The sequence below is a fragment of the Neomonachus schauinslandi genome, chromosome 3 (genome assembly GCF_002201575.2).
Source record: "Neomonachus schauinslandi chromosome 3, ASM220157v2, whole genome shotgun sequence".
Classification (NCBI taxonomy): domain Eukaryota; kingdom Metazoa; phylum Chordata; class Mammalia; order Carnivora; family Phocidae; genus Neomonachus; species Neomonachus schauinslandi.
Window position 1 is genome coordinate 56,531,317 of NC_058405.1, and position 25,208 is coordinate 56,556,524.

General features: G+C 38.9%; 1 protein-coding gene across 3 annotated transcripts in view; it reads left to right on the top strand.

Annotated features, from left to right (window-relative positions):
• The window catches only part of LRCH1 (leucine rich repeats and calponin homology domain containing 1), a 191,099-nt gene that overhangs the window by 94,878 nt on the left and 71,013 nt on the right, over positions 1–25,208 (top strand). For all 3 annotated transcript variants that reach the window (XM_021697827.2, XM_044913553.1, XM_021697828.2), the window contains exon 3: positions 18,724–18,850. In XM_021697827.2, the coding sequence (XP_021553502.1) occupies positions 18,724–18,850 (127 nt within the window). The remainder of the gene's footprint in view (positions 1–18,723; positions 18,851–25,208) is intronic.

A 25,208-nucleotide genomic window follows, 5' to 3' on the forward strand; every position in this document is an offset into this window, starting at 1 on the left:
AAAGAAAGAAAGAAAGAAAGAAAGAAAGAAAGAAAGAAAGAAAGAAAAATTGTACGTACATCCTCCAAACTCTTTGAAAGACAGGTACACATACATAATTATTTTTGATGCCTCTTTTAAGTTTATTTCACAAGTGTAAGTATGTAACATAAAATAATAACATAGGGCAAGCTTTAAAGTGACCAGGAAAATGGTCACCTTGTTCAATTACAAGCCTTTAATTCCTGATTTATAGGTTTGGTGGGAACATGTCTTCTGAGAATCGGACCCCTGGAATTGAGTTATTTCTCTGTTTGATAGTGATTTGAAGTGGAATGCTATATTTGCCTAAAGGATTTATTGTAGCTTGTAAAATAGTAGATGACTGTCACATGTGTTTATTTGCAGATATGTAATAATGTCTGGAAAATACCAGTGGCATCTAATAAAATTGTTAACTCTTCTAAGATGCTGAGTGATATCATCCACATGATGGTGGTGTCTGTGTGAGTTCTTCCTGTCTCAAACTCCTACCCCACTTCCAGCCACCCTCAAGCTGGTGACCAGGGAGGGGGACATGTAGAATATTGTGCTTGTGTGTGATCATGATATATGTCCCCTCCTCGATATCCAGGATTGGGTGTTATGGCCTTTTCAGGTCTTTTCTGCCTGTCATGAAAATTAAGTCAGCAAAATAAAATATATTTCTTCTTGGGTATGGTGAAGGGGCACGGAGGACTCCGGTTAACTTTAGCCTTTGGAAGAGAGGCTGCCAATCCATTTACTTGAAAAGGAAGCAAGGGACTCCGGATGCTGTGAACATACAGCCTCATAGAAGAATTACCAAGTTGTCTTCAATGTAGTTTTCTTCTGTGATAAATTGGGTATACTGCCAAGGAAAGAAATTTATGTTCTAGACAGAAGTATATAATCAAATCATGGCATTATCACCAATTTAGATGCATCAGGGAAAATCTGCATAAGTTTCAAAAAATTAAAAAATAAATTGCTTTTAGGCATACACTTAAGGCAGACTGTATCAACCATAGCATGTTCTGAAACAGCTTTAACAAATAGGCAAGTTCATCAGCTTTTATAAATAAGTACCTGGAAATACTTCCTCTTCGGTGGTACTTAGGGGTTTTTCCTCTTATTTCTATTAACTACGAATGAAGAGCTGTAAGATAAAGTAACGCAGAGAAGCTGCTTTTCAAATGTTCACAGATTTCATGTTTCTGAACTTAAATCAAACATGGTCTCCCTGTATTTTTGGTGTTTCCTCCTTTTTAATAGATCGCATGTGGAAACCACTAGTTTCGTATGTTTCAAAAGCAGGAGGGATGCCATATGAAGCTACTTTGAGTTGATGGAAAACATTCAAAATAGATGACACCCTCTGAAATATATTGGGTATTCCAGCGGAGTAAACAGCCATGAGTGTTTGATGGTCATGGTGATAAGGATGACAGTGAAGATGATGGTAGTTGTGGTGGTGATTATATACACTGCCTACACGGGTTCTCGGCTGTCGGGATCGCTCACAGATGTTATCTTTAAATGTCAAATGGCTGCTTAATGCCAGAAACCCAATTCCTGTCTTCGACCAGAGATGGGTTTGATTAGCACATGCAGAATAAAACTCTTCGCTGTGAAATACAGTGAAAAACACGTCAGCATTTTCCCACATGATAGAAATGTCAGATTCGTGGAAAACATTAATTTATTGCTGTTTATGTAGCCTGTGTTTGAAGGCTCTGGGCTTTTAATCTTTGCTTCTTGGTATTCACAACAAAAGGTTATGTTAGTTTAGTGTAGGTGCCACTGTGTTTCTTCCTGTTATAAAATGTCTTAATCCCAGAAATGTGGCCAAGAACAATAAAAATGATTAAACAAGACCTGTTCTTCTATAGGAACAAACACTTTGAACCTTAGTTCCACAGGAAAGCCTTAGAAAGTTCAGAATCTATTTTAAGGTGCTGGAGAGGTTGTGTTGATGAGACCCATGAAAAAAATGTACCTTAGGAAAATAGAACAATCCAAAGCAGCAGAACTCTTGGCTGGAACCACAGAGATCCTATGAATCTAAGAATAGGGACTTCAGCTTTTGAAAGTTATTTTTCAGAGAGGTTCAGGAATAGAAGCTGCCAAGAAATGAAAGTTCTTTACAGCATTTGAGCATAGTGCTTCCAGAACTCTTGGTGAGTGGTTTTACCTTCTGAGGGTGAAACATACAAAACGGGAGCTGGTTTCTTCATATGAAGCCCCTGGGGCGCCTGGGTGGCTCAGTCAGTTAAGCATCTGACTCTTGGTTTCGGCTCAGGTCATGATCCAGGGTCTTGAGATCGAGCTCCACTTTGGACTCTGCACACAGCACAGAGTCTGCTCGCCCCTCTTCTTCTGCTCCTCCCCCTGCACTCTCTCTCTCTCTCGAATAAATAAATAAAATCTCAAAAAAAAATAAAAAAGGAGCTCCTGTCTCTACCGGTCCATTTAGGAGTAGTTTCTGAGGCATTGCCTATAAGGAAAGGGCAGCCTATTGAACAAAATGTTTTCACACCATAAAAGGAATCTGGTTTGGATGCTTTTTCTGAAGCCTGGTATCCTTTTTGGCTGCTAAACAATGTGCAGAAAGAGCCAACTTCCTGATGGCCATGTAACCTGTATCCCCACATTCCTTTGGAGGGGTCATTCTGAGAAATAACCTTTAATTCTAAGAACATCTCACTATTTGAAGAATCCAAAGGAGCATCTTGCATACGAGGGTTGCCTCAGAAAGTACAGATTTTACATATTTGTTGTGAACTAAAAATTAATTTTTTTTGTTCCTAAGAATTTAATTTTATCCCTAAGAAACCACCTCTCCTTGCACTGAAGAAAGCCTCAATTGTAAGATAGCATTTATTCTTTCTAGAAACTGAGAAAATTGATGGTGTCTTCCTACACTGGAAAAGGGGAGGAGTTTTGTTCAATTCAAGACAAACTTCTATCCCAAATCCTTTTATGAAGATCTTATTCTATTTTCAAAGGGAAAACGAGGTATTTTGGAACTGGCCTTTGGTAGCTAGGTTCTGTTTTATGATCAGCAGGAAGATACCAAAACACAGTGAACCATGTTGGAATTTGGAAGCATCATCTTAAAATTTGAAAATGTTTTTTGTAGAATGCTATAGTTGGAAGTGACCACTGGGTCATCAATTGCATGAGCAGCAGTGTATGGATTAAGCCTTGTCTTTCCTAGTGTGCTCACTGGGCATTTGTTCTCAAGGCAGAACGTAGAGACAGTGGTCCCTAAAATTTGTAATATATTTATGATTTGCTGTGCCTATAAAATTATGTACATTGGCATTGATAGCTGATGGGTTTTATTAAGTGTGAATGAGTTAATAGTAGGATATTTCTTACCAGATTCCATTCCTTTTAGTATAGTTCATACTTGGCAAGACTTCCAAAGAGGATTTTTCCATTATACATGTCACCTGATCACAGATGTTGTTTTAGATTGGTATTTGTATTAAACAGAGGAACAGAGAGACACAAAAGGGACATTATGGCTTTGATGGCTAGAGCATTGTCAGAATGTGTTGGTTTCTTTCAGTTCTGCTTCTGATCTTAATGGAGTTCTTAAGATCTTTGTGCTGCAGCTTTTCCCTCCAAAAATGGGGTAAATACCTACTCCTAATTGATTATATAGATGTTTTGTTTATAGTAATTCTCAGAGTTTTTTCTGCAAGCCCAAATGAACAAGATGCAAATTACATTTGTTTGTTTTTCTAACTAGACCGAAAAAGACCCTTCAAAACATTGTCATTTCATCAATAATCAACTTACTCTGTTTCCTCTAAGAACACCGTAGTTTGCCAAGTCTTATAACAAGTACTGTTAAGAACATCAAGAAGAGGGAAAGAGAAAAGGAGTGTATACACAACGATGAGGGTATAGATTTTTGGAATAATCTTCATCACCATCATCGTCGTCATCATCATCATCATCATCTCTTAGTAGCCAAATAGGATTTAGCTGGTACACCATCATATTGGGTCCTTCAACAACCCTTAGTTTAGATAAGAAACAGGAAAGTGATTTATCCCCCAGGCACACCAGTTCATAAATAAGAATAACAGTAATAAATTAGTGGAATTTATTTTTATGGCATTTATAGTTTGCTTGGCATTTTCACTTTTGTTATCTTATCTAGATAACATTAACTATGCTTGATTGCGTTCCTTGCCCTTTGGGACAGTTTCATAGTCTTAAAAATAGTTGTTAGAGAATTGTCCAGGATACCAACCTAAATATTTAAATAAGGGAGGGCTTTTGTAATTTTAAAAATTTCTACTGTATCTGTAGTTGGTTTGCCTTTCTAATTCCTGATACTAGGAATTTGTGTTTTCCTTTATTCATTTTTTTAAAAGTTTGTCTGTTTTGATTGTGTATTTTTTTGTTAGATCAGCTTTTAATTTTAGTGACCAACTTTTTTAGGCTTTTATCTTCTATTTCATTAGTTTCTGATTTTTATCTATTGAATTTCCATCTGTCTATTTTCTTATATGTTTATTCGTTTTCTAATTTCTGGAGTTTAGGGTATGTATTCATTAATCTCTATTTTTTTTTTTCCCTTGTAGGAACATTTAAGGTTATGGATTTCCCTGTATGTAGCACTTTAGATGATTCCTAAAAGTTGTGATGTGTCATATTTTTAAACTCACTCTTAAAACTTTTCTAATTTTCAGTATTACTTCTTTGACTCATGAGTTTGCTAGAATAGATTTTTAAAGTTACCTTTTAAAATTGATTTTTAATATTAGTGCATTGCATTTAGGGAATATTTTATTTGATGTTGATTCTTTACACTGGTTGAGATTTACGTTATAGCCTGTGCATAGTAAATATTCCATGTGTGCTTGAGAAGAATGTATATCCTTCTAAGTGTTGTATGTGGGTTCCAGTAAATCCATTAAGTATAACTTTTTAATTTGGAGGTTCACATCTTCTTTATCCTAAAACATTTTTTGTCTGCTTAATATATATCTGTTACTTAGAGATACGCTTTAAGCAAAAGAGGATGATTGTAGATTTGCTTTTTTCCCTGTAATTCCGTCAATTCTTAATGTGTGTATTTTAAGACCAAGTTATAGGCCAAGTATTTTGAGCCCAATTTTAAAATTATAGGTCTTTCTTGCAAGCTGCAGGTTTTATCATTATGTAGTGATTCACTTTATCCCCAAAATGCTTTTTTTGACTTACAGTGTGTTGTATATGAAATTAATACTTATATCTTAGCTTTCTTTTGGTGGCTTTTGCTCGCTCATATCTTTTCATTTTTTTCATTCAACCGTTCAACCTTAGTTTCGGTATGTAGGTATGTGGACTTACATTTTTCTTTTTCTTTTGTAATTTTTTTTATAAAGATGATTATTGCCTTTTTTTCCTGACCTTTCCTACCTTCTGTTGAATATTCCAAGTTTTATTTATTCTAATATTTTTCTTCCTCTGGTTTAGAGGTTAGTCATTATATCTTTACACTTTTAATTGAAAGGCTGCCTATATAAATTGTTAACATGAATATTTGACTTACAAAAGCCCGAAGTTCTAAAGGTTAAAAAAAAAATACATCTTCCATCCTCCTTGAATAATATTTATAGAAAGCTTTAATTGCAAGTACCCCTCTGCAAACTTACATATTATTTTTAGTCTTTATTTTAGGTCCATCTTGCTTTTTACCTTGAATTGAGTCAACTGATGCTTATTTGTTGTTGTTTTTTTTTAACCAGATTCTCTGCTTTTTCATCTCACTCTTTTTAGGGTCAATCTGTTCTTTATAACATGCATTCTTAAGAAGTTCATTCAGTGATAGTATGCTTGTGGTAAATACAGTCTTTTTCTGAAATGTCTTTTCTCCTCATTCTTGAAAGAAATTTCAATTCTTAGGCTAAAATTTTAGGTTGTATTAGTGTAAAGTTTTAAGTTGCAGTTCTTTTCTATTGTATTTCAAAGGTAGTATTTTTTTGACCTCTGTTTTGCTATAGAGAAATCGTTTGCTAGTCTAAATGTTTTAGGCTTGTGGAGAATTTTCCATGCTTTTCCTTTCGATTTCTCCCCATACCTTCTTTTTATCTTTGTTGCTCTATGTTTTTTTGCTATGATATGTATAGTTGTATATTATTTTGATTTACCTAGCTATAAACTTTGTTTTGCTTCCGCAGTCTGAGGATTCATGTCTTTCATCAACCCTAGAGAAATTTTAGCCATTGTCTTGTTTCATGTTGCCCCTTCCTCCATTTTTCTATTATTTCTATTATTTCTGCCTTCTTTGGGTACTCCCTATTAGTTAACTTCGATCTTTCATTCTTCCTCATTTCTTAGTACCTTATATAGTTATCATTTCTTTATATTTGGGCTATTTTTCAAACATGAGAATGCATTTAAGCATATTGAGAGTGGAAGTGATACTTTGAGAGCAGGAAAAACTGTAGTACTGTGGGATCCTTAATTGAAAAGACTCCCAGTGATTGGCGTGTGTAGCGCAAAAACTCTGTATTTTGGCGCATTACTGAGATCTGATGCACTCTCTTACCCTTATAATGGTATACTTTGTTGGTTGGTTAAAAACAAACTTTCACTTGGTACTGAATTTCTATGAGTTACATTATTTTATTATAAAATTAGTTGAGAGAAAGTCTTGAAGTCTTTGACCCATGAAACTGGAACCTATGAGAATTTGACTTCTTAATCTTCAGTACTTTCTTTGTTGAATTTTGCCTTTCCTGTCTTGTCAGCATCCTCCATACCTTCTTCCCTGGTGTCTTAAATTGAGGGTCAGATGGAGTTAGGGCTTTATAAAGGCAAGTAGGTTTTGACTGCAGTCTGGAGACCTAAGGGCCAAGCCAGAGCTTCACTTTGGTTTTCTTGGTGTTCCTATTTGCCTGTTAGTGACAATTACAGTAACAGGGCAAATAAAACAGGTTTTTTTATAAGAGTTGCTTTTGAGAAAAGAGACACAGTATTGTTTTTTCTCAGCTTCCCAATTCAAATCTAAATGCATGGCTTCATTTTCAAAAGTAAAAAAAAAACAAAACATATGCTATCATAGCTGGAAAACTGTAGAATATGATGTTAAAAAATATTATCCTACTTCTGAAAAGAATGCTTGTGCTCTGAGAGCTCAGTGAGGCGAAATCTTGATAAAATAATGTAGCCAAGAATTTGAGCATGCGTGATAATCCTAAATTGCACTTTTCCCAGGTAGATAAATTAAGTCAAGAATAAATACATACTCTGTGGTTCTTTATCTAGAAGCATTCAAGGGATTAAGTGTTTAGACAACAAAGGGTATAATTGTGATGGTAGCAATTGATTCTGTGGGACTTTTTTTTTTTTTTTTTTTTTATCTCTTGCCATTTCTTAGAACACCTTTACACTCTCTGTGGACTATCAGGACAGATGGAATGAGATAATCTCTTTGAACAGTGAGAAAATAACCAGAAGATTTGGGTCACTTTCAGAGTTGGATCATGTGGAACTATGTTATCTATTAATCTAAGCATATCTACCTTAATCCCATGAAATCAGGCAGTGTTTTTCTGATACTCCATTTGGCAAGCCAAGGCAGAAAGGAATGTGAAAATAACGTAAGAAAATTGACCCCTTCTACTCAGTGATTAATTCATCTGTTCATGAATAGAGAATAATAGATCCAGAGAAAACTTACCTGCCAGACTCCATAGGAGAAAAAAGTTGTTTTTTTCTAACCTCGGTGATGCCATTGGATCAATTAAGGAGTAAGTAAAACATTGTTCCCCAGAGTATATTCTATAGAAAAATGTTCTGTTGGATATAGGTACACTTAAAAAAAAACCAAAAAACCCATAAAAAACAAACCATGTATTGTACTAATCTGCACTGTGTGTATCCAAACAACACAGAACTCTTCCCCCTTTTTTTGTGAGGCCTACCTATTAGCATCTCCCAGAATGGTGCCTTCCAGGACATCAGTTTGTAAACACTAATTTGGAAGAATTTTTATCATCCACCGACTCCTTTAAGAACTGACCTCATGCCTAAAAAAGGATGAGGTTAAAAAGTATGTTCCTTCATGATGTTATATTCAGTGGCCAAGTAATCTGTATGGACTAGATGTATTGAAGGGAAAAATGAAATATAAGTAGAAGACAGAAGCGCCCAGGAAACACTAAAGCATAAAGTGTGTTACACAGAGCTGCCATCCAAGTTGATTTATTTTTTATTTAGTACTTTAATTTATATATGTATATTTATTTGTTTGTTTATTATTTATTAGCTGTCAAGTAAAATATGCAGTTTCTTTTGAGAAAAAATTAAATAGTGCAAAGTACAAACAATATATCAGTCGTTCACCAGTACTCAAACATTTGTTAATATTTTGTGACATTTGCTTATAAGATTTTTTTTCCTTTTCCCCAGCTTCTTTCTTTATAGGATTGAACTTTTTTTGTAGGTGATGAGAGGATTTTTTTCAGAGGTTCTGAGAGCTCAATATTATATAATGAAGAAAAGAATGACCTTGACCAGAAGTCTGAAGCAGCTGAAAGAGTCTTTAAATTGTCTGTACTGAAATTTTATTGTTGAAATGCCACATCCTTATAGTTGAAATAATCACCCGTTAAAGGGTAATTCTTTAAAAAATGTAAAATCAGGACTCTCATACAAATATAACATCCATCAAAGGTTGTATATAATTCATGAATTAACAAAGGAGCCAGTAAGATGTTATAGCCTGTTTAAGGGAGAATTCAGTGTGCCTGAATGCACATGCACATGCCCACACCCTAGTGGGCTGGCTGAAATGAATTTATGAATAGTTGCAAGAGGGCTGTCATCATTCACGGTTCCACCACACTCATCACAATTTGTCTGTGCTTCTGTGCACAAAAATTATTTGCCTTACTGTCAGTTTTCAGTTTTACAACAAGTTACAGGGCTGTAAAAAAACTCCAAAGACGATGAAAGGCAGAGATAACCTAGAAGGGTATATTAGGTGAGACCCCAAGCAGTGATTTTTCCCATTTCAAAGTCACTTGCGATTTTCCTGATATACTAAGTAATTTCATTTATATCACTGCTTGCAAGAATTGTGCAGCTTTATGAACTATTTGAACAGGACTATAAGAAGAAGAAAAAAAATAAGCAATGGTATTCACTGGGGATTGTGAAACTCTTCTTCCATAGCCTGTGTCCCAGGAACTGTGAGAGGCTGTTTGTGTGCGGGCAGGTGGGTGGTGGAGCAGGACTGAAGAGGCAGAGCATGTGCTCTGAGTGCAGCACGTGTACCTTTGTTTGGCAAGGCATTCGAATGGGTGACCTTCAGGGAACGTAAGTGACCTGTTAGGAGTCGTGGCCCCTTCCCCCCGCACTTTAGGCCCAGGGAGAGACCACTGTGACCTCCGTCCCGAGAGGAGAGAACAGCCTAGAATTTTCGGCAGACGCAACCTTTGAGCAGTTGACAGTGGGGCCCAAAGTCTGCAGACACTTGTTTACAGTTGTTAGGATGAGCCTGGCATCCTTCACTCCTTCTTACAGGAGAGCATCCATAAAGGAAGTCTCACTTTATTTGCTAAGAGTCATTAATCTTTCATCTTATGTCTCGAGAAACCCAATAGGAAATACCTGCTGCTGCAGAATTTTTAAAATAAATGTCCGATGTTCAAATGGGACATCAGCTCAGAGAAATGTTGCCTAATCCTGTGAAGGGCTAAGTTTTAGAATTCATATCCATTTCATATTTTCTCAGAGTTTAGAACAGGTTCTTGAGCAGAGCAGGCACTCAGTAGTGTAGAAAAATAATTGGCTTCCTGTCAGCATTTGACACCATGGGCACCGTCCTTCTTGGATTTGGTCACAGGCTTTCCTGCTTGCTTTTCTGTGTCTTTCTGTTTCTTCTTTATTCCCCTGTCTGGATGTTCTTTCTCTTTCTTCACCTTATCACTAGAATTCCCCAAAGCTCAATCTTTGGTCCTTAAATCTTCTCGCTCAGACCCATGCCTCGGGTGTCTCAAATATATCTTCTCTCCCCTTGAGTCATTTGGACATTCGTCCTCATTTTCCCAATTGCCTAAAATTCATTTCCTCTTAGAGGCTTATTGACTCCTCAAAATTCAGCATCTGCTAAACTAAGCTCATTTTCTTCTTTCCCAAATTAGCATCCTTGTTCCTGTCCATGCTCCCATTTTTCTTCAGCCCCCTAGCTTGGAATCTCAGAAATTATTTTTGACCCTGTCCTCCATCCTTTTTCATAGAAATTAATCATTGAACGACCAGTCTACCATTTCATTGCCTCCTGCTTGGAATTTGGGGTCCTCCTCCTACTGTTTTCCTGGTTTCCTTCACTTTTTATTCCAAAGTCAATGAAAATAGGCTGTGTTGTATTGAGGAAGATCACAGACATTAACATGAAGCCTGACCCACCTGGTTTCAAACCACACAGCACAGAGCAACTCACTAGCTAGGCAACTTGGACCAAGTTCTTTAAACTCTCTGAACAACATCAATTTTTGCATCTGAAAGTTTGGGGGCTTAATGCTTCAATTACATGATTGTTGTGAATATAAATAAAATAGTAGTTGGGGTGCCTGGGTGGCTCAGATGGTTAAGCGTCTGCCTTCGGCTCAGGTCATGATCCCAGGGTCCTGGGATCGAGTCCCACATCGGGCTCCCGGCTCAGCGGGGAGCCTGCTTCTCCCTCTGACCCTCTCCCCTCTCATGCTGTTTCTCTCTCGCTCGCTCTCTAAAAAATAAATAAAATCTTTAAAAAAAAAAAATAATAAAATAAAATAAAATAAAATAAAATAGTAGTTGTCTAAGTGCCTATCTAGCACAGTGCTTTATATGTCATAACTACCCAAGAAATGTTTCTTGAATTGTTGAATCAGGTTTTGTGGTATGCTATCTATCATATCTATTGCAATATGGGTTAAGAAAAAGAGTGCAAAAGATCTAGTAAAGTGAGTGGATTTTCTAGTATTGTTAGTAACGTGGATATGGTGCTGATTTGTAAAAGTATTAGAGTAGTTAAATGGAACTTTGTTATTATAGGCTGTCAAGTTACATGATAGGAGCTCTTTGAAGACTCATTTCCTTGGAAGGGTAAGTAGGAAAAAGAGGATGTATATAGATTTATATTCATGCAATTCCATCTGCATTCCAAAATTCCTAGAAATAAATGGAGAGACATACATCTTTTTTTTTTTAAAGATTTTATTTATTTGATAGCGAGAGACACAGCGAGAGAGGGAACCACAAGCAGGGGGAAGTGGGAGAGGGAGAAGCAGGCTTCCCACCGAGCAGGGAGCCCGATGCGGGGCTCGATCCCAGGACCCTGGGACCATGACCTGAGCCGAAGGCAGATGCTTAACTACTGAGCCACCCAGGCACCCCGAGACGTACATCTTTAAATGATAGATAAAAATGTTAAAAAATGTTCAGGCATCTTAAATTTTATTATGAATATTTTGTATTCACTCAGTGTCCCTGGGTGGAAGTTGATCTGGGCAGCCTGTTCTCCTTTAAGTCAGTATGGATATCTCTTTAGGTGGAGGAAAAATGTTAAAGTAACATTTTGGCTTGGTGGAGTCCCGTGGAGGAGAAGGTGGATAATGTAGGCATCCTTGCCTGATAATAGGAAGCTAGTGTCCATTTTACCTGGAACAAGGCTCTAAAAAGTGGGAGAATTACCTTCAGTGCCAATACATCTTTCTTAGCCATTTAGTGGTAGTTTGCCTATGTGCCAGCAACAATGTTTTGCACAGTGGTGTTTTTTGAGACATAGGGCTCAGGCCTCTACAGTCTTAATACTTTTTATTTTGTTTATTATTTTGTTAAGTAGCTGCAATGCAGAGCTTGAACTCACAACCCTGAGATCGAGACCTGAGCTGAGATTAAGAGTCCGACGCTTAACCGACTGAGCCACTCAGACGCCCTTACAGTCTTAATACTTAAAACCTCAAATCTACATTCTTCCTTCTGGAGGTGTTTGGCAGATTAATATTCTTGCTGGCATCTGATACTGTGTTCTCTTTGAGCAGCCAGTGCTTCCTTGATTTTGAACACTTAGCTCCATTTTAGAGTGAAGGAAGGTCATGATAAACTATTAAAGAGGAAATTTAAAGTCACAGTTTTTAGAGCCTTGTCCTTTTAGAATTGATGCGCTCTGAGAAGAAAGGATATCCAAAAGGATAACTCGCCCCTGAACTGAGAAGGGGCGAGTTATCAACAATTACACTTTGAAATCTAATTACAGACATCGGCCGTGGTGGTTGCCAGCCGTGGAGAGTATAAAAGAGTGGAGTATTTTAAGCAAGGCTTTATTTATGCTTAGGAGGAGACTGATAGGCTGTTATTGTGGGAACCGGGTTCAGTTGTAGTGGCCAAATATGGTGCAGGTATGCACGCGAAAATGCACAGCAGAACGGCTGGTGCAGCCAGTGGCCTGAATCCTGAGCTGCTGTGGACGCTTGCTTTTTGCTTCTTGCTCTCTTTTAGTTCTCTTTTCTAAAGCTGACCCTTTGGCTTCTCCAGACATGGCCTTCAGGTGTGTAGAATGTGAAATGGATAGTGTTCAACAACCGGTTCACGATTTAGGTGGAAGGATGATTCTGTGTTTCTGGGCTTGAAACATTTTAAGTTTCCGGGTGATGGCCACCCTCAAGCTGTAGACAGCATAACTGCTTTCAAAGTTCAGTTTCAGCGTGAGTGCCCAGATGTTGTGCATGCCCGAAATCTCAATCTCATGACTGCTTTGCAGATTGCGTGTAAAACATGATGAAAATGATATTCATGTAATTTGTATTATAACATTATAGTCCGCCAACATATCCCAGGCAACTTGAAGCAGGGCTCTGGTGGTTGTTGGGAAGTGTCTCAGGCATCTGCTGATGGTGGGAATGCAGGGGGCTGGCTGGCGATAAGGGGAAGTACTCTGTCATCAGGGGAAGTGAGGGTGAGACATTTTGCCTTGGTGGGTTTTTCAGAATGGAGCTAGCAGGAAAAAGGAAATGGTTCTCTATAGATATTGTTCACTGATGTGTGTGTATAAAGACAATTAACAGCCAAGTGTCATATGCAAAATAGAAAAAAAAAACATAAAAATGTTACTCTGCCTTGAATGAAAGGCAAACAGGGTATGCAAAAAAGAAAAAAGAAAAAAACAGCATAAACACAAAATTAGGTGAGGTATCCTTTAAAAGGAAACTTGCTTGGTTGGTTAAAGCAAAATAACTGCTGTTTACTGGAGGTCGTCATACACCAAGCCCAGACAAACTCTTCACACAAACAGGAGCAATAACTACTGCATACTTGTTTGCTCCTTCCCTGGGCCGAGACTCATAGAGGGGGAGCCCGGGGCGTCCACACCATGAAACCTGCCCTGCTTTCTCTGTGGCTTTTTAGATGTGAGCTGGGACGTTTTCTGAATAGGCTTGGGATGGTTAATGATCTCATGTCATTATTTCTGTTACTCTTTGGAAACCAAACAGTAAATGAAGATGGTGACTCCTGGGTATTCATGTTTTCCCAGAGACATAGTAGGAACCTGGCATTTGGAGAAGGTAGGGGAGAGAAAGTCGTTCATGTGCTTGTAGGTGCTAGGCTAGGTTTTCAGACCGGCCGTAGTTACCTTGGTTTCTATTAGCCTGAAATTGTAGAGCCCAGCCTGGTCCTACCCCGCATGCCTCATTTTTATGTTTAAGTGGTATATGTTTTCAGTGAATGGAACATGAAACCATATTTTAAAAGTGGCTGAAATTTTAGCAGTTAGGAAATAAAATAAGTAACTAAAACCGAGCTAAGCACACGTACTCTCTTTTTGGTCACATCCCCACTGCTTTTGCCACATTAGCAGTCGGGTATGGTTTCGTCTTTATGTAGAGATTTAATGTTGGGCTGAGCACTTTTGCATCCATAATCTCATGTCTCATGTTAGGTAAGTATTATTATGTATGTTTTAAGGACAACAAAACCTAAACTAAATGTTTGTGGCAGAGACAAGATTTGAAACCAGGCCTTCTAAGTCCGCAGTTGGTGACCTTTTCACTAGCTGAATAGGTGACTATGTTATAGAAGTCTTCCTATAAATTAATTTTCTGCTGAGTTCTACCCTCAATTTTTACGTGAACCCATACACTAAAAAGAACCCATTCACTATTCCAGTAGAACAACAACAAAAATATGATACCCTGATAATAAAATCACATCTAAGAATATAGTAATTTTTTTTTATCATCACATACTTTAGGGAAGATAACTTTCTGATAAAACCAATAACAAATAATGTTAAATACCACCATTAAGTCTGAAAACATGGATATTAACAAATGCCATAGTCAAAACACATTAAATTAAGACTCTCTAACAGTGAAAGCATACGGAAGTGACTTGGTTTGCAAATTCCTTAATTGAGGGATTAGGTTAAGTGAGGGGTAGTGGGTACTTGAAGCCAAGAGAAATTTATCCTGTAAACTAAAGCTATCAAAAGTGTTCAAATTATGTTGAGCTGTCTTGTTTCATCTTGACATGAGGAGATAGACCAGTAAATCTAGTAGGGAATCATTCAGTTGAGAACGATGGAAGAGAAAGCATTAGCAATAAACACGGCCCGGTAAAAACCTAAGGCCTTCCCGTCCCTCCTCCTCCCTCCCTGTGCCATCAGCCTCCACCCAGACTGGGCAGGGAGAGTGACAAGAGATGCTGGGCAGGAAGGCTCAGGCTGCCATGACCAAATCTGTAATTTCTGCTTCTGAATGAGTGGCCCTTTTCCCCCCGGCTAATTTAATCTTTTGTAATGAGTGAGTTAAAAAAAATTTTTTTTTTAATTTTGCTTTCAGATGGATCTTCCTGGGTAGATTTGAAAATAAATGTTGGCCCTTACCTTATCAGACACTATACAGCCTTATTTTAAACACTCTTTCTGCAGAGGGCCCGTTTTTAGCACAGAGGCCAGCAGGAGACAAGTGGGGAGCAAGATAGTTGTTTGCGGCCTGAGGCACTTATTTGCTTGAGAAAAATTGCTACCAGATGAGTGGTTTCAAAAAACTCAGGCTACCCATATGGTCTTTAGTGGGTAGAGGATTAAAGGGAATGGAGTTTCTCCTGTTCTTTATAAATATTTGCTGGATAGCTAATGGGTTTTTGTGTGCATGTGTATTTCCTTTTTCTATTGGGGAAATTACAAGTCATACAGAAACATCCTGTGATAAAATATATGAAGTCGAGCCCGAGAGACTAGATCAATGAAATTGAAGAAATGTGACCCAGATCTGTAGCATGCTGAATTATAACTAAAGTTCTGGCATCTGGATTTATCTACAGGTGACTAACCACAGTATATCGTGGGGCATACAGAAACAGGCTATTCCATCAGCAATTTTAGCATAAAAAGCTTGTACCCCCATCAAAGAAATCATGCTTACATTTAATTATGCTTAAGTTTAAAATTAATACTAACAGTTTAAATTTTATTTTAAATTAGTACCTGTCCTAGAATTCCCATGAGCATAATCCCATGTAATCTAATACTGTGCTTCTGAATGAGCAGAGCCTTCATTGTGTTGCTTAAATGGTGTGATAAGTGCTCTCTTGGTTCAAAATCTGTTAATCTGATGAGATGCCTGCATTACGGTGAGACTGAGAATAGTTTAAATCTGAGTCTCCAAGCAAAGAAACACAGGAAGAATCTTCAACTGGAACTGTTAATTCTATGAAAACAGGAATGTAGAAATTTTTGAAAATACTAATCTTTGTTTCCTTATTTTCTCTTCAAAAGGGGGTTTAAATATGGCTTCAAAATTAAAAAAAAATTGCCTTATTAACATTTTAAGTAACCAATCCTCACTTTACAAAATTACATATTAATAAATATTTTATAACTACAAATTACATTCCAAGTTATTTACTTGCCACCTTTTAGTAAACTTCATTCTCTTTTCCGGAGATAGTGTCTAAGGAGCTTTTTATGGAGCTTGGAGAAAGCTCTCTCATCAGAGCACCAGAAAGCCCCTGTCAACCAGTCAGAATAGCCCCACGGGGCTCCTGTGGATGGATATTAGAGGCTGGAAGATAGGCTGGTAGCCCTCATTCCCCTTCCACTGCCCTCAGAGACAGGAGAAAGTGCCAGGGCATGCCCATCACCCTTATTCTCACCTGTTACTCTAACGAGGGGGACATGAAGAGCCAGCTGGTCCTTCCAGTGCCAGGGACCCCCTCTGCCCCCATAGGGCTTTCAGTCTCCTCCCTCCCTCTGCTGGACCCTCTTAGAGAAACCTCTCTCTTTCCTGCTCCTTTCTGGAAATAGCTTTCTTTGCAGATCTGGGCAATGGAGGGAAGGTTGACTGTATCTTTTCTTGCTAAAACCCTATTACCCAGGCATTGGGTACCTGGAGCAGAAGAGATATCAGGGTAGTTACAGGGGAGCACCCACATTAGAAAGGTTCTTTTTTTTTTTTTTAAGATTTTATTATTTATTTGAGAGAGGGAGAGAGCATGAGTGAGGGGGGAGGGGCAGAGGGAGAGGGAAAAGCAGACTCCCCACTGAGCAAGGGGCTTGATCCCAGGACCCTGGGATCATGACCTGAGCCAAAGGCAGACGCTTAACCAACTGAGCCACTCAGGAGCCCCTAGAAAGGTTCTTTCCAGAGCATAACACCTGCTCTTTCTCAGCCCATCAGTTAGAGATGCCCTTTATTTAGCCATATGATTCCCACCTCCTCATATGGGGAAGTAGGGGAGTAAAACCTTTAACTGAAATATAATACATACAGAAAAGTACGCAGCTCATAATTATACATCTCAGTGAATTTTCATAAATAGAAACACCCATGTAACCAGTATGCAGATGAAGTTTATCTTTTTATACTGTTATTTATTTCTTTTTTAAAGATTTATTTATTTATTTTAGAGAGAGCGAGAGAGAGAGAGAGAGCGCATGAGAAAGCACGCAAGTAGGGGGTGCAGAGGAAGAGAAGCAGACTCCCCGCTGAGCGCTGAGCCCCGTGCAGGGCTCCATCCCACAAACCTGAGATCGTGACCTGAGCTGAAACCAAGAGTTGGACATTTAACGGACTGAGCCACCCAGGCGCCCCGTGATATTTATTTCTTAATTATAAAAGCACATTGTAGGAATTTTGGAAAATTCAGCGAAGTGTAAGGAAGAAAATAAAAAGACATTCATTGTACCTAATCCCCCTCAAAGGACTACTGATAACATTTTGGTGTTTTCAGGCTGTCTGTCCCTTCCTCTCACACACACTGATTTATGTGTGCCCATAAATACATGCACACTGTACCACAACCTTGGAAGCTTCGTACATGTGTGCACATACACAAAAGAAGTTCTAAATAGTTGACAAATAGATTTTTAGATATTTCACAGCCTGGTCATTGGCTTCATCAGCAGAATGGTGGGGAAAGAAAGGCAGGGAAACTGAAAACCATCTATCTCCTTACTTGATGGCAGGGAAAGGGCTTTTTGTGGGAGAGGAGTTTGAAATAAATGGCTAACATACATAACATGGTTCATGGATTTCACTTATCCATTATTTTCCCATTTCTCAGAAAAACTAAGCATTGATGATAGGAAGTTCAGACACTTCTTAGTAGAAAACCTCTTCATGCAAAGCAGAAGTGAGACCTGGATGCAAACTTTTGGGTCCTCTGTGAATCTGAATGTGAGCAGTTTTCTGGGTACTCTGTGAAACTGAACCCTTCGAAGCTCCAGCTTCACTTTTGCCAGAAGGCCAACTTTACTTTTTTCTTTTATTTTTTTTTTAAGATTTTATTTATTTATTTATTTGAGAGAGAGCGAGAGCGAGAGAGAGCATGAGCTGAGGGAGGGGCAGATGGAGAGGGAACTCCCTGCTGAGCAGGGAGCCCCATGCGGGGCTCAATCCCAGGACCCTGGGATCATGACCTGAGCCAAAGGCAGATGCTTAACTGACTGAGCCACCCAGGCGTCCCAGCTTTTTTCTTCTTTTAATTAGCTCCCTTGCAGACACCCAAATTGACCTTAACCACAGTGGCTCTTGTGTTAGCAAAAGGAAGCAGAATCAAAATGTTGGAAATCAGGCTGGAGGGCTTTTATAAGTTGCAGCAAAATGATCTTCCCCATCACTACTCACATGGACGGGAGGATGCCTTCATGGTGCTTGGACCTTGCTGAGCTTCCTGCTCACATTGTCAGGAAGAGAAGAGTTGGCACCAGCTTCCTGTTGCTGTTGGTGGCACAGGGCACGATGCCCATCTGCCTCCTGGCTGGCCAAGGACTCAGCTTCTGCAGGGGTTTGATGGCGTTCCTTGTGCTGGAAAAAGTTTCCCACGGAACTGCCTATGCCTTTCTTTCTTTTTTTTTTTTAATATAGATTTTATTTATTTATTTATTTATTTAGAGCACGTGCCAGAGTCAGGGGAGGGGCAGAGGGAGAGGGAGAAAGAGAAGCAGACTCCCTGCTGAGCTCCATTCCAGGACCCTGAGATCAGGACCTGAGCCGAAATCAAGAGTCAGACACCCAAGCGCCTGAGCCACCCAGGGGCCTCTGCCTTTCTTAGAAATATATTTTATTATCTTCTGTACTTGGGATTTATGACAAATGCAGAAACTTTACTGGACCTTTTATATTTGTAAAATGTCTTCTCGGATTGCTCCTTTCTTCTTGCTGACTCACAAGCCATTCAGCAACGGCATGAGGTTGTATGTTCACCTGTATTCTGGTATTGTCTTTGCAGTCGAAATCAGCTGTCTGCCCTGCCTGCCTGCCTGTGTGGTCTGCCTCTCAAAGTCTTAATCGCAAGTAACAACAAACTTGGATCGCTGCCAGAAGAGATAGGTCAGCTCAAACAGTTGATGGAGTTGGTATGTTACTGATTTTTAAGATGCCCTTTTTGTTTGTTTACTAGTCCTAGTCTATCAAGGTAGTCAGAAAGATTTTTTGCTGCAGTTGGACAGGGAGGCTGTGTGATAAAGACATTAAGTGGGGGGAGGAACACACTTGGCTTTGCCTTGGCAGACACAGTTCCTGCAATTGACAGGTTTCCGGTAGTTTACACTTCCTGAAGTTCGCAGGATTTACAGTTCCTGAAGTTTGCAGGTTATCCTGTGGTAGTGAGATCATTTTTTTTTTTTTTTCAGATTGCATATAAATTTGTGACAAATTACGGATAAACTGGCAGAGTAATGTACAAATAAGTAGGCCATACTTCATGAATATAAATAATTAATTCAGAAAGAACAGAGTGCTCTGATTCTGTAAGGGTTTTAGTAACCATTGCCCCAAATTGATGAACTCTAAAATGTGACCAAATCCCCAGAGACAAAGAAAAAAAAAAAACAAAAAAAAACCAAAAAGCAAACCCTATGGATGGGTGGATATGGGTTTGTAAGTGTGCACCTGAGTCTAGAACATCGATGGCCAATAACTTCTTTCTTGTGTGCCAACTCCAGTTAATTTCTTTGGGGCCACGTGGAACAGTATGGTGATGACTTGTGAGGCCCAGATAGGGAGTGCTGTGACCTCTTCATCACGTCTGCATGGGGAGTTGGCTGGGAAAGTGACAGCACCCATGTCATATTTGTATCAGCTTTGGTTTAGTACAGAAATGCATTATTGCTGTATAAAGGCATTAAAGGTCAAGAAAGAGTGTCTTCTTCAGGACTTATGTGATAGTGGTATCTGAAACCCATTCCAATGAGCTCACACCAAAATTGGAATTGGTTGTAAAGATGCAGGGGTCTTCTCAAATAGCTAAGCAATCTTGAGAAAGAAGAACAAAACCAGAGGTATCATAATCCCAGATTTCGAGATACATGACAACGCTTGGTAATCAAAACAGTATGGTACTGGCACAGAAACAGACACGCAGATCAGTGGAATAGGATAGAGTGCCCAGAAGTAAACCCATGCTTAAATGGTCAGTTCATCTATGACAAAGGAGGCAAGAATATACAATGGGGAAGAGACAGTCTTTTCAATTAATGGTATTAGGAAAACTAGACAGCTACATGTAAAAGAATGAAACTGGACCACTTTCTTAGACCATACACAAAAATAAACTCAAAATGGATTAAAGACATAAATGTGAGATCTGAAACTATGAAACTCCTAAAAGAAAACATAGGCAGTAATCTCTTGGACATCGAATAGCCTTAATGATATATTTATGGATATGTCTCCTTAGACAAGGGAAAACAAAAGCAAAAATAAATTATCGAGGCTACACCAAAATAAAAAGCTTTTGCACAGCAAAGGAAACTATTAACAAAACAAAAAAGCAACCTAATGAATGGGAGAATGTATCTGCAAATTATTTATTCAATAAGGAGGTAATATCCAAAATATATGAAGAACTTCTACAACTCAACACCAAAAAAAAAAAAAAAAAATTCTGAATAAAAAATGGACAGAGGACCTGAATAGACGTTTTTCCAAAGAAGACATACAGATGGCCAACAGACACAAGGAAAGATGCTCAATATCACTAATCATCAGGGAAATGCAAATCAGAACCACAATAACACCTCACACCAGTCAGAATTGCTAGTATTAAAAAGACAAAAAATAACAAGTGTTGGCAAGGATGTGGAGAAAAGGGGATCTTCCCACACTGTTGGTGGGAATGTCAATTCATGCAGCCACTATGGAAAACAGTATGGAAATTCCTCAAAAAATTAAAAATAGGATTACCATATGATCTGGTAATTCCACTACTGGGTATTTACCCAAAAAATGCCAAAACACTAATTCGAAAAGATACATGCACCCCTATGTTGATTGCAGCATTATTTACAATAGCCAAGATATGGAAACAACTCAAGTGTCCATTGATAGATGAATGGATAAAGAAGATGTTGGGGGTGTGTGTGTGTGTGTGTGTGTGTATGTATATATATATATATGTGTATATATATGTGTATATATATATATATACATACACACACACATACACCAATATACCACGGCATATTACTCAGCCATAAAAAAGAATGAAATCTTGTCATTTGTGACAGCATAGATGGACCTAGAGGGTATGAAATAAGTCAGAGAAAGACCGATGCCATATGGTTTCACTTATATGTGGAAACCAAAAAAAAATAGAAAAAAACAAAAAACCAAAAACAGACTCATAAGTAACAGAGAACAACCGGCAGTTGCCGGAGGGGATGGGGGCAGGTGGGTGAGTGAAATAGATGAATGGGATCAAGAAGTGCAAACTTCCGGGGCTCCTGGGTGGCTCAGTCATTAAAGCGTCTGCCTTTGGCTCAAGTCACAATCTCAGGATCCTGGGATTGAGCCCCGAGTCGGGCTCCTTGTTCAGTAGGGGAGTCTGCTTCTCCCTCTCTGCTCCTCCCCCTGCTCTTGCTCTCTCAAATAATTTTTTAAAATCTTTAAAAAATTAAAAAAAAAACTACTAGTCATATACATTTTTTCTTTTTTAAAAAATACTTCTTTTTTTTTTTTTTTAAGATTTTATTTATTTGAGAGAGAGAGAATAAGAGACAGAGAGCATGAGAGGGAGGAGGGTCAGAGGGAGAAGCAGACTCCCCGCCGAGCAGGGAGCCCGATGTGGGACTCGATCCCGGGACTCCAGGATCATGACCCGAGCCGAAGGCAGTCGCCCAACCGACTGAGCCACCCAGGCGCCCTGGTTTTTTTTTGTTTTGTTTTAAAGATTTTATTTATTTATTTGAGAGAGAGAGACTGAGGGAGAGAGAGCATGAAAGGGGGGAGGGTCAGAGGGAGAAGCAGACTCCCCGCCCAGCAGGGAGCCCGATGCGGGACTCGATCCCGGGACTCCAGGATCATGACCTGAGCCGAAGGCAGTCGCTTAACCAACTGAGCCACCCAGGCGCCCCTTTTAAAAAATACTTCTTTTAGGAGTTTGATAAACCACAAAATCCAGGTCTGTTAGAATTTGGATTAAGTCTTACTAACACATTATGAATCGCAGGGTGGGTTTTTCCTGCTTCTTGGGCTCCCACAGCTGGGTGGCACACAAGTGAGGTCAGTCTGCTGGAACCTGTTGGCAGCCGGGCCACGTTTCTGTCCCCCGCAACCTGGGCTTAAGCCGACAGCATGCCCCGCATCCGCCGCTGCCAGGCCTGCAGACCAGCTCCTCTGTGATGAGTAGCCCGTGTGCTGAGCCTGGAGCCGGCGCCTCAGCAGAGCAGGGCTTTTCTCAGGTGCTCATGTCAGCGGCTGGCTGGCTCTGCGGCAAGGGCAGAACAGCACTGTCTCCTGCCCTGGGACCCCCAAGCTGTGGGGTGGCTGTAAGGGACCCCTTGAACTTTTCTTAGGCACCCTGTCCAGAGCCCAGCTCTAGCAAAGGCTGCCCTGCCTCTTCGATACACTGTTTAGTGTTGACTAACTCCTTATTAGCACTGTCATCAACTGGCTCTGGTGTCTTTTCTCCACCAGCAATCACTGTTGAATCCTTGAATCCTAGAATGTTAGAGCCATAGGGGTTTTAAAAGCATCTAGTCCAAGCTCTTGACATCTTACAAATGAAAAAACGCAAGATAGAGAGGCGGTGTGTGAAGGTCGCTGTGGTGTAGCTGACTCGTGGCCTGAGCTGAAACACCCTCACCCAGCACTGTTTGATGGGAAGATAATGCAAGCAGCAAATGTTTATTCTATTCTATTCTATTTCTTTTTTTTTTTTTAAAGATTTTATTTATTTATTTGAGAGAGAGAATGAGAAAGAGAGAGCACGAGAGGGGGGAAGGTCAGAGGGAGAAACAGACTCCCCACTGAGCAGGGAGCCCGATGCGGGACTCGATCCCGGGACTCCAGGATCATGACCTGAGCCAAAGGCAGTCGCTTAACCAACTGAGCCACCCAGGCGCCCTCTATTTCTATTTCTATTCTTTCTTCTCCTCTCCTCTCCTACTCTGCTCTACTCTATTCTATTCTATTTCTATTCTCTCTTCTCCTACTCTGCTCTACTCTACTCATTCTTAATTCCAATGTAGTTGACATACAGTGTTAGTTTCAGGTGATTCAGCACTTTGATATATCACCCGGTACTTATCATGACAAGTGCACTCCTTAATCCCCATCACCTATTTCCTCCATCCCCCCCCACCTACCTCCCCTCTGGTAACCATTAATTGGTTCTCTATAGTTAAGAGTCTGTTTCTTGGCTTGTTTCTTTCTATCTCCTCTTTTTCCTTTGCTCATTTGTTTTGTTTTTAAAATTCTGCACATGTGGTATTTGTCTTTCCCTGACTTATTTCACTCCGCATAACACTCTCTGGCTCCACTCATGTTGTTGCAAATGGCAAGATTCCATTCTTTTTTATGGCTGAATAATATTCCTGTGTGTGTGTGTGTGTGTGTCTGTGTGTCTGTGTGTCTTTGTCTGTGTCTTCTTTAACCATTTATCAGTCGATGGACACTTGGGCTGTTTCCACAATATGGCTATTGTAAATAATGCTACTATAAACATCGGGGTGCATGTATCCCTTTGAATTAGTATTTTATATTCTTTGGGTAAATACCCAGTAGTGTGATTGCTGGATCGTAGAGTAGTTCTGTTTTTAACTTTTTTGAGGAACCTCCATACCGTTTTCCACATGGCTGCACCAGTTTGCATTCCACTGAAAAAGGAACAGTGCACAAGGGTTCCTTTTTCTCCACATTGTCACCAACATTTGTTGTTTCTTGTGTTTTTGATTTTAGCCATTCTGACAGGTGTGAGGTGATATCTCATTGTAGTTTTGATTTGCATTTCCCTGATGATGAGTGATGTTGAGCATTTTTTCATGTGTCTGTTGGTTATCTGTTGGCCATCTTCTTTGGAGAGATGTCTGTTCATGTCTTCTGACCATTTTTTAAATTGGATTATTTTTTGGGGGGGTGTTGAGTTGTATAAGTTCTTTACATATTTTGGATACTAACCCTTTATTGGATATGTCATTTGCAAATATCTTCTCCCATTCAGTAGGTTGCCTTTTAGTTTTGTAGATTGTTTCCTTTGCTGTGCAGAAGCTTTTTATTTTGATGTAGTCCCAATAGTTTATTTTTGCTTTTGTTTCCCTTGCCTCAAGAGACGTATCTAGAAAAATATTGATATGGCTCATGTCACAGACCTTACTACCTGTGCTCTCTTTGAGGATTTTTATAGTTTCAGCTCTCACATTTAGGTATTTAATCCATTTTGAATTTTTGTGTATGGTATAAAAAAGTGATCCAGTTTCATTGTTTTGCATGTAACTGTCCAGTTTTCCCAACACCATTTATTGAAGAGACTGTCTTTTTCCCATTGGATATTCTTATCTGCATTGTCAAAGGTTAATTGACCATATAATTGTGGATTTATTTCTGGGTTTTCTATTCTGTTCCATTGATTTATATGTCTGTTTTTGTGTGGGTACCATAGTGTTTTGATTACTACAGCTTTGTAATGTAATTTGAAGTCCGGAATTGTGATGTCTTCAGCTTTGCTTTGCTTTTCCAAGATTGCATTGGCAATTTTGGAGTTTTGAGGTTCCATATAAATTTAAGGATTGTTTGTTCTAGTTCTGTGAAAACTGCTGTTGGTATTTTGATAGGGATTGCATTAAATATATAGATTGCTTTGGGTAGTATAGACATTTTAACAATATTTGTTCTTCTAATCCATGAGCATGGAATATCTTTCCATTTCTTTGTGTCATCTTCAATTTCTGTCATCGATGTTTTATAGTTTTTAGAGTACAAGTCTTTTTCCTCTTTGGTTAGGTTTATTCCTAGGTATCTTATTTTTGGAATAATGGTAAATGGGATTATTTTCTTAATTTCTCTTTGTGCTGCTTCATTATTAGTGTATGGAAATGCAGCAGATTTCTGCACATTGACTTTTTATCCTGAGACTTTACTGAATTCATTTATCAGTTCTAGTAGTTTTTTGGTGGTCTTTCGGGTTTTCTATATGGAGTATCATGCCATCTGCAAATAGTGACGGTTTTACTTCTTCTTTACCAATTTGGATGCCTTGTATTTCTTTTTGTTGTCTCATTGCTGTCAGCAAATCTAATTTTAAATGCACTGTTAGCCACATTTTTTAAAAAAGCAAGTGAAATTAATTTTAATAATATATTTTATTTTATGCAAGATGGCTAAAATATTATTTCAGCATGTATGCAATATAAAGTTAATGAGGTATTTTATATATTATTTTCATATTTAGTCTTTGAAGTCCTGTGTATATTTTACACTGCCAACATCTCACAGGTT